Below are 9,862 nucleotides of genomic sequence, written 5' to 3'. Positions count from 1 at the left end.
ATAAAATAAAAAAAAAAAAAAAAAAAAAGAGAATCCAGAAAATTTTAAACAGAAAAAAAAAAAATGAATTTGGAAAAAAAAAAAAGATTTCATAGGGCCCTAAAAATATAATTTTTGTTACATTTTGAATAAATTGTTGTTACATTTTTTAATTTATTTACAATTTATTTAGGGTATTAAAAAATTAAAAAGGAAAAAAAATGAATCTGGGAGAAAGAAATCAGAGCTCATAGGGCCCTTCATCCTCATGTGTGATACGTCTTTAAGACTGTATAAAGTTATGCAGAACGTTACATGGTATTTCAGCTTGTGCAAGGGCATGTTGAGAGTTCATTAATCAACGCTTGTGAGTTTTGAACCGGAGGGTCTTACCGGAGCCGGGGGCCAGGAGCCAGCTGTACAGGTATCCTGCCGCCAGAGAGAAGTAGAGCACCAGGGCCCGCTGCCCGTTCACAGTGTCCAGGATGTGCTCCACGGTCACGGGCGTGTAGGGGTCAGAGTCCTGCTGGCCCGTCTGTCTCTCCACCAGCAGGTCGGCAAAGGCCCGAGTGCGTCCACGCTCCGCCACGGCCAGAGCTTCATCATGGTGACCTGAGCGGAGGTCAGAGGTCAGCGCTGGTCTTCATAAACCCATGAATACATCAAAGTATGTCTAACTTAATTTCCAGAGATCTTTGACCGTTTCATGCATCTGCAATGAACTGCAGGCCACAGGAAGCAGCGATTTCATGTTTTCTACCACAGGTCATCATAATGGCATAATGGTGATCACATAAAACCATCATCAGAAAACTAGCATAGTATACTAGCTACTTTTATTGTGTTTTTATGATGCTTTTTGGATTTTGACAGCCATATTTATACAAGGAACATCTCAGATTAATACATTACATTCAAAAGTGTAGTCTTTTTCAGTAAGAAACTAATACTTTTTTCAGCAAACGTGACAATGAAGACATAATAATGTTATAAAGGATTTATATTTCAAAGAAATGCTGTTCTTTTGAATTTTTCTATTTCTATTTTTCTATCAGTTTCCAGAGAAATATGAAGCAGCACAACTGTTTCATATTTATACAAGGAACATCTCAGATTAATACATTACATTCAAAAGTGTAGTCTTTTTCAGTAAGAAACTAATACTTTTTTCAGCAAACGTGACAATGAAGACATAATAATGTTATAAAGAATTTATATTTCAAAGGAATAAATTACAGGAATAAATTACATTCAAATACAAAACAGCTCATTTAAATTATAAAAATGTTTCACAATATTTCTGTATTTTTGATCAAATAAATACAGCCTTGGTGAGCATAAGAGACTGCTTTCAAAAACATTAAAAAATCTCACCGACCACAAACTTTCCATTTATTGGAAATTCCATTCATGTCCATTTATTGATTTATTGGCAAGTATACTGCAAAAACCTCCTATTTTAATGAGTATTTTTTATCTAAAAATCCTCGAAAAACATCAACTTGCTTCAGAAGCAATGTTGCATAATATATTTTTTACCTTTCTACAAGTTAAAAACAAGTGAAAAAATCAGCCAGTGCAGTAAAAACAAAATACACTAATAAATAAATAGACTTAGTTTCAAGGATTTTTAGATTTTAACTAGTAAACAAGTCCAAAAAGACTAATTAAAAACTCATTAAAAAGGAGTTTTTTTTTTGTCTGAAATAAAGATATCATCATTAAGAAGTCACATTTTGCAGTCTAGCCACATAACAAGCAGTTTAACGTCCAGTCAGCTGGTCATTATCGCAAAACAAACCCCTGCAGAGTGATAAAAGGACTGTTATTTTACATTAAGGACTGTACATTAATCCTCACACATAACACAGATAAACTGTTTTATGCTCTGAATGGATAATGTATGATATAAGCAGGATGAAATAGAAGGAGAATATTTATACCGAGGCTGACAAGGACCCTCTGGAGAGCCTGGTACGAGGAGGTCTGCAGGTCGAACAGGGAGAGCTTGTAGTCGGTGCTGTGCTGCGCTTCATGACGAATGGTCTCGAACAGAGCCGACGCACGGTACAGCTGTGAGGCAAAAAAAAACAAGATTTTGTGCATTACTCACACATGTGTTAATAATAAAGCACTGACCTGCCCTGACACAGAAACACTGCCATGTGTGTTATCACGCTACAGAGAAACATGACGCCTAACGAGAGCAGTGAGTGTGGATGCAATGCTCAGATGCCAACAGCAGAGGGCAGCAGACTTCCACACCTAAAACACATGGGTTTCTTTCTAAGCTTATTTTCTTGTTGCCTTTAATCGAATCATAGCAAGTCGAGATGAAATGCTTATTTGTCACACGAGCCTTTGAGCAACATAAAACCAATTTAAGCACGTGAACGTCTTAGACGCAACGCCACAGTCGTGTTTGCAGTGAAAATAAATGAAGTCTGAATCACAGGCACCGTTTATGCCGACTGGTCTGGTTCTTGTTTAGCAATCGAAAGTGTGAGTTTGTGTGTGGTGTGAGTGATGTGGGATTTCTGGCTAATGATATCCTCTCGTTCACAGCGGCGGATGGAAAGACAGCGTCAGCGTACGTCTGTCTGTGACGCTGCCACCGCATGTCTGATAGACTCTGCCAGAGAGAAAACCAGCTTGTAGCATTGACGTCCGTCTTGAGAACAACCGAAAGTAGCTATGCTACTAACTTAACTAAGTTTTTCAGTAGTGTAACAGAAATGCTTTCAATGCTTTTCTAGTAGCAAATAGTCATGAGCTACAAAATGCTGTATTTTTCATCACTTTGTGCTGCACATGCAATAATCAAATGCACTCTTTTCTCTTAAGTAGTTTTGGGATGTTTGATTCATTTTACTCTGTTGATTCACTAGCATGGTTCATGTACAGTAAATACCGATTCACATATGATTTACAGATCAAATATATGATTCACTAATCAAATAAATGTTTCACCCATTAAATAAACGTCTCACTTATCAAAATTCACATTTCAAATATAGGAAATGAATTTAAGAAAACGATTATACATAGAATATAGTGCAATCACTATATAGAACTTACAGATCAAATATGTAACCCTGCACCACAAAAGCAGTCTTAAGTCGCTGGGGTATATTTGTAGCAATAGCCAAAAAACATTGTATGGGTCAAAATTATAGATTTTTCTTTTATGCCAAAAATCATTAGGATATTAAGTAAAGATCATGTTCCACGAAGATATTTTGTAAATTTCCTACTGTAAATATATTAAAGCTTAATTTTTGATTAGTAATATGCATTGCTAAGAACTTCATTTGGACAACTTTAAAGATGATTTTCTCAGTATTTTGATTTTTTTTGCACCCTCAGATTCCAGATTTTCAAATAGTTGTATCTCGGCCAAATATTGTCCGATCCTAACAAACCATACATCAATGGAAAGCTTATTTATGCAGCTTTCAGATGATCAATTTCGAAAAATGTACCTTTATGACTGGTTTTGTTGTCCAGGGTCACATATATGATTCATTGATTAAATAAATGATTTACTGGACAAAGCCATTTCAATTTTTTTTTCCCATAAAAAATATGTAAATATTCCTAAAGCAACATAAATTAACTTTACAAGCAAACGTACAAGCTTAAAATTGCATAAAAGTAATGACTTGTTTTAATAAAATATTTCTACATATAATGTTTTTTCTTTTCTTACCCCACTGGCAAATATTTGTTTCTTGATTTATGCACAAATCTATCTAAATTTAGTGAGGTTAAATTTAATTACACTTAAAACAAGGAAAACACATTTAGAAATATTAATATTAATATCTTATGCAATCTGCTCCAAGCAAACGTGTCTTGTTTAAAGAATATTTAGATATTTTTACTGCTAAACTAGTCAAAAATATGGTTTAATGTGTTTTAAATGGGCAGCTGGAATGTAGTTGTCAAGCCGTCCTGCTTCAAATGAAGAATCGCTTGCAGTTTAGCGCCCCCAGTGCTGCCTGATATTGCATGTCTGAGTATTTATGTGTTTTCGAGATATATGTGTGTGTTTGTGTGTGTGTGTGTGTGTGTGTGTGTGTGTGTGTGTGTGTTTGTGGTGTGGAATGCAGTGTTTCTCAGGGGTTCGGCTGCAGAGAGCCCTTCATCAGCATACAGCACGGCCAGCCTGTAATCAATTAAGAGCGGAATGCATCAGCACACACACACACACACACACACAAAACACACACACTCCATCTGCAATCTGCAGCGCTCCAGAACCGTCTATACATCACACACACCAAACTGAGTCACCAGGGAGGAAGGCCATGAAAAGCTACTATTACTACACTCACAAAACACACATACACCGTACTATCAGCTGACTCGGGTTTCTTTTCATTTTCTCCACTCTACGGCCTGAAACACACATACAAATGCCCGACCGACACATTTTCAAGAGTGTGTGCATACTTAAAGCTTAAGTGTGTCATATGAAGATTAAACGAATAGTTCAACCAAAAATGAACATTTGCTGACAATGTACTCACCCTCACGTCATAGAAGATGTAAATGAGTTTGTTTCTTCATCAGTACAGATCCAGAGAAATGTAGCATTGCATCACTTGCTCACCAATGGATCCTCTGCAGTGAATGGGTGCCGTCAGAATGAGAGTCCAAACAGCAGATAAAAACATCACAATAATCCACAAGCAATCCACACCCCTCCAGTCCATCAGTTAATGTCTTGTGAAGAGCAAAAGATGCGTTTGTAAGAAACAAATTCATCATTAAGACGTTTTTAACTTCAAACCGTTGCTTCCAGCTAGACATCTATCTATAATATTGCTTTCCCCAGTGAAAAGTTTGTCTCTTCTGAATCAGGAGAGAAATATGCACGGATCAAGCACCGTTTACAAGCGAAAACAGTCTAAAACAGCTCTAAACAAATATGCAGACGTGAGAGGACATCAGTAGATGGACTTTTTCACTGAAGGATGCGTTATGGATTATGGACTCGTATTTTAGTCGGAAGCAATGGTTTGAAGTTAAAAACGTCTTGATGAATGTTTCTTACAAACACACAGCTTTTCACAAGACATGAACTGATGGACTGGAGTGGTGTGGATTACTTGTGGATTATTGTGATGTTTTTATCAGTTGTTTGGACTCTCATTCTGACGGCACCCATTCACTGCACAGCATCCATTGGTGAGCAAGTGATGCAATGCTACATTTCTCCAAATCTGTTCCCATGAAGAAACAAGTCTATATATACCTTGGATGGCCTGAGGGTTAATTAACAATGGCCAAACAACAGAAACACTGACCTGAGCCATATCTAGAGATCTACAACACACTAAAAAAAACACCACCTAGCAACCATTTAAAACATTGTGGTGGTGAGATCTGCATTGGCAAACAACACTCTTATTTTCACTTCTTTTTTTTTTACAAGAGAATATATCTAAACATTTTTTTGGTGGTGCAAGGGAAAAATTTCGCAAAAGTGATGTTTCCTTGTGAGATTGTGTTGTGTAGTGCACAAACATCTGGACATCTTAACAAAAGCGGCACCCATCTGAACGTCTTGGATATGATCATGTAGTACGTGGCGTGTCTGTTTGATTGACAGCTGCCGCCAGAGGCGCGTGAGACTCGAGTCTGTCTCTTTCAGACTGAACTAAAGCACGTCCCTCCCCAATGGCACAGCTGCCTAATTGACAAGACTGGCTGTACGATGATCTAAACACATTATCCTCTAATCTTCCGTCTCCCTGTAGACGTACGGCACATATGTGATCAACATCCTCCGCACCAGAGACCCGCATGTCGCCATACCCGAGACGTGAGACTCGCTCTGCAATTTATAGAGCAGAGGGAGAAGAACAATCTAGAGCCTTCCTCCCCAGACGGCCATGATGAAATGTGATCCGAGCAGACGATTACAGAGATGACTACAATCACTGTCACCATCTGAGACAAAGACGACCTCCAGAAATCATCAAAGAAATCAAATAAAATCTGAGCTCAAAAAATAATCTCAGAGGTTGAGTACACCTCAGGCTGGTTTTATGTTATTGATTGAAAAGTTTAGTCTACAAAGCAATCCTAAAATATTTCAGGAAAACAAACAGTGATGTCTAATTCAGATCAGAAATACACTTTTTATTACTGCTCAATATTTGCAAACAGAAATTTTTTTCCTGCTGGCCCTTTTTTTTTTTTACCTTTATGAGAACGTTTATTGCTTTCTAATATATTTTACATCAATTAGTTTAACATGTAGCAACACTCACCCACGAGACATTAAATACAGATTTATGGACTTTTAAAGAGTTAAATCTTTGCAATAATCTACCACTGTCCTTTTAATTTAGTACTAGATAATTACAATTTTAAAACAGACTAGAACAAATCAACATCCAACACTGATTGATATATACTACCATTCAAAATATTTTTTTATGTTTTTAAAAGAAGTCTTTTATGCTCACCAAGGCTGCATTTATTTGATCAAAAATACTGTAAATACAGAAATATTGTGAAATATTATTACAATTTAAAATAGCTGTTTTCTATGTGAATATATTGTAAAACATTTTATTCCTGTGATGCACAGCTGTATTTTCAGCATCATTACTCCATCTTCAGTGTCACATGATCCTTCAGAAATCATTCTAATATGCCGCTTTGCTGCTCAAGAAACATTTCTTATTATCAAGTTTTCCCTTAGTCAGGGTCCGTTCTCGTTTATGTAATGTTGGTGTACTTGCCTGTCTCCTGGATTTGTTTATTAAAATACCTTTGTTTATTTCCTTCGTCCTCGTGTGTGTGTCCCTCACCAACCCGTTACAGAAGTCCGTTCTCGTTTATGTAATGTTGGTGTACTTGCTTGTCTCCTGGATTTGTCTATTAAAATACCTTTTGTTTATTTCCTTCGTCCTCGTGTGTGTCCCTCACCAACCCGTACCACAAACAGTTGTTCTGCTTCATATTTTTGTGGAAACCGTGATACATTTTATTTTTAAGCATACTTTGATGCATTGAAAGTTCAAATGAACGGCATTTATTTGAAATAGAAATCTTTTGAAACATTATAAATGCATTTAATGTCACTTTTGATCAATTTAATGCATCCTTGCTGAATATTTTTTTTAAGTCTTACTGACCCCAGTGGTTTTAAACAATAGTGTACATAAAAACCAGCCGATATATATCATGCGTCCCTAGAATATTATTAAATGCTAGATGACTATTTTTAATATACAATATTCCAAGACATTTAAACTAAACTCTCTAGGGTATTTCTGACGCTTTTCGGTTAATTTCTGTTTCTCTAACGATTCAGTTGAACCATTTAGCAATGATTCATGAATCACTCGACCGTAAAATCGCAGTTTAAGTGGAGTGTAAACATTGTGGTGCTGTCAAAACAAAGCTCAGTTTGTTGAAGCGCTTCAACATGTCCATTTCTAACTCAATCAATCGTGCTTTTAAGGCGACACTGTTTGAGAAACAATCATTATCTTTTCAGTTCATTTTGGTGCTGCTGGCTTCACAGAAGTCACACACTGCAGCTTTGAGTGACCCTTTGAATCAGTTAATTGATAATTGATACTAGATACTCATATTAGAGTTTTTATTAATATTTAGAAGTTTTTATTTTTTATATCTTCTCTTTCTGTTATAGTTTTATTTAATTTTGTTGTGTTTGTCATTTTTATTAGTTTTTTAATATGTCTATATAATTTTTTCAACATTTTTATTCAAGTTTTCTTTATTTTAGTACATCAATTTAAACTAAATTAAAATGAGAAAGATTCATCTGGTAACTAGTTGAAAAAATAGCATTATTAAAACTGAAATTAATATTATTAATACTAATTAAATTAAAATAATTAATTCATACTATTTTAAATATTATAATAAAATAATAATACAAAATATAATTATAATATAAAAAATATCAGTCATTTTAGTTACATTTAAATGTAATTTTCAATTTAAATTAAAATATTCATTTGTTAACTAGTTGAAATAAAATAGTATTAATAAAATAATAAAACTGAAATTAATATTATTAATACTACTTAAATTAATAAACGTAATTTTATTAATACTATTTTAAACATTATAATAAAAATATTAATAAATATATCAGTTATTACAGTAAATCAATTTAAACTAAATTAAAATTAAACATTAATTTGGTAACTACTTGAAATAAAATTAGTACAATTGAAATTAATATTATTAATACTACTTACATTTATAAAATTAATTTTATTAATAATATTTTAAACATTACAATAAAATAGTAAAAATATAATAAAAAAATTTTTTTTTTTACAGTTGATTTCATTAAAATTTTTGCTTTTAGTTGTAGATTTAGTTAATTATAATATCCCTTCTCAAAGCTACATCCAAATCCTCAGCAGTGCGGAGCGGAGCAGCGATTCCTCAAACAAGCCCTGAGCTGGAGTGTTTGCTGATGACGAGGGACTCGTTTGGGCTGACAGGCCTGAATCAATTAGGGCCTAAATGCAGAGAGTGTGTGTTTGTGCAGCTTGACTCCCTGAACATCAGATTCGGCTTCTTTGTTTGCCTCACAGAATGATGAAGTCACAAGTGAAGAGTCCGACGGAGATGACAAGTCCGCAAACATCCGACACACACACACACACACACACACACACACACACACACACGCGTGTCCGCCTACAGGCACATCATTAGAAGAAGCAGAGACAGTGGAGCTCTGTCAAGAAGAGTGTTCATGAGCATCCTGTGCATCTGTGCGGAGACTGCAGGAAATTGGCTCTGTGTGTGTGTGTGTGTGTGAGCGGACAGTACCTGGTGCTGGGATTCCTCCAGATTGCCGCTGGCCCACAGCGAGAGCCCCAGACGGTGTCGGATCTTGGCCTCGTCCTCCCGACGGCCCAGCTGCTCTGCTAGACGCAGACCTGAGACACAAAACACACACAAACACAGATTTACAGGTAAATGCTTTTCCAGGAAGAGTTTTCAATGAATACTTCACATGAAAATGAGCTTATTCATTCACTGCACTTGTTTTAATACATCAAAATCTGAGTTTTATGGCTTTTAGTCTATGTTTGTTCACTTTGAGGCAATATAGGCCTCAATTATAGTTGACAAAATTAACTTCTTAGATATTTGCATATAAAATGTAACATCCTTTCAGACTAAGACCAAAATACTAAATCATCATGCACAGTAATTTGTCAAATGTGATGATGGAGCACAAAAGCAGTCTTAAGTCGCTGGGTCATATTTGTAGCAATAGCCAAAAATACATTGTATGGGTCAAAATTATTGATTTTTCTTTTATGCCAAAAATCATTAGGATATTAAGTAAAGATCATGTTACATGAAGATATTTTGTAAATTTCTTACCGTAAATATATCAAAACTTAATTTTTGATTAGTAATATGCATTACTAAGAACTTCATTTGGACAACTTTAAAGGCAATTTTCTCAATATTTTGATTTTTTTGCACCCTCAGATTCCAGATTTTCAAATAGTTGTATCTCGGCCAAATATTGTCCTATCATAACAAACCATGCATCAATGGAAAGATTATTTATTCAGCTTTTCAGATGATGTATGATGTATATAATTTCAATTAAAAAAAAATTGACCCTTATGACTGGTTTTGTGGTCCAGGGTCACAAATTTATTTGTGAAATTTACTAGCAATTTCTGAGTGAAATATATTTCAAAATAAACATAATTTTTTCCCAATGTGCACTAGAGTGTTATTTTAGTATTATTTATATACTATTATAGTATTTATTATTATTTTGACGCTTTTTATATATTCAGCTAGCTTTAATTTAATTTTGTTTAGGAATTTCAGTACTTCAACTTCAACT

General features: G+C 34.9%; 1 protein-coding gene across 1 annotated transcript in view; it reads right to left on the bottom strand.

Moving 5' to 3' along the window:
• Window positions 1–9,862, bottom strand: part of LOC107704161 (tetratricopeptide repeat protein 28-like) — a 289,547-nt gene that overhangs the window by 25,654 nt on the left and 254,031 nt on the right. The window contains 3 exon segments of the mRNA XM_016507027.1: window positions 373–591; window positions 1,923–2,052; window positions 8,818–8,927. Coding sequence (XP_016362513.1) covers window positions 373–591; window positions 1,923–2,052; window positions 8,818–8,927 — 459 coding nt within the window.

The sequence above is a fragment of the Sinocyclocheilus anshuiensis genome, unplaced genomic scaffold, assembly GCF_001515605.1.
Source record: "Sinocyclocheilus anshuiensis isolate Anshui unplaced genomic scaffold, SAMN03320099.WGS_v1.1 scaffold690, whole genome shotgun sequence".
In the NCBI taxonomy this organism is placed as follows: Eukaryota; Metazoa; Chordata; class Actinopteri; order Cypriniformes; family Cyprinidae; genus Sinocyclocheilus; species Sinocyclocheilus anshuiensis.
Note: the sequence above shows the minus strand (reverse complement) of the source record. Positions and strands in the feature narration are given on the sequence as shown.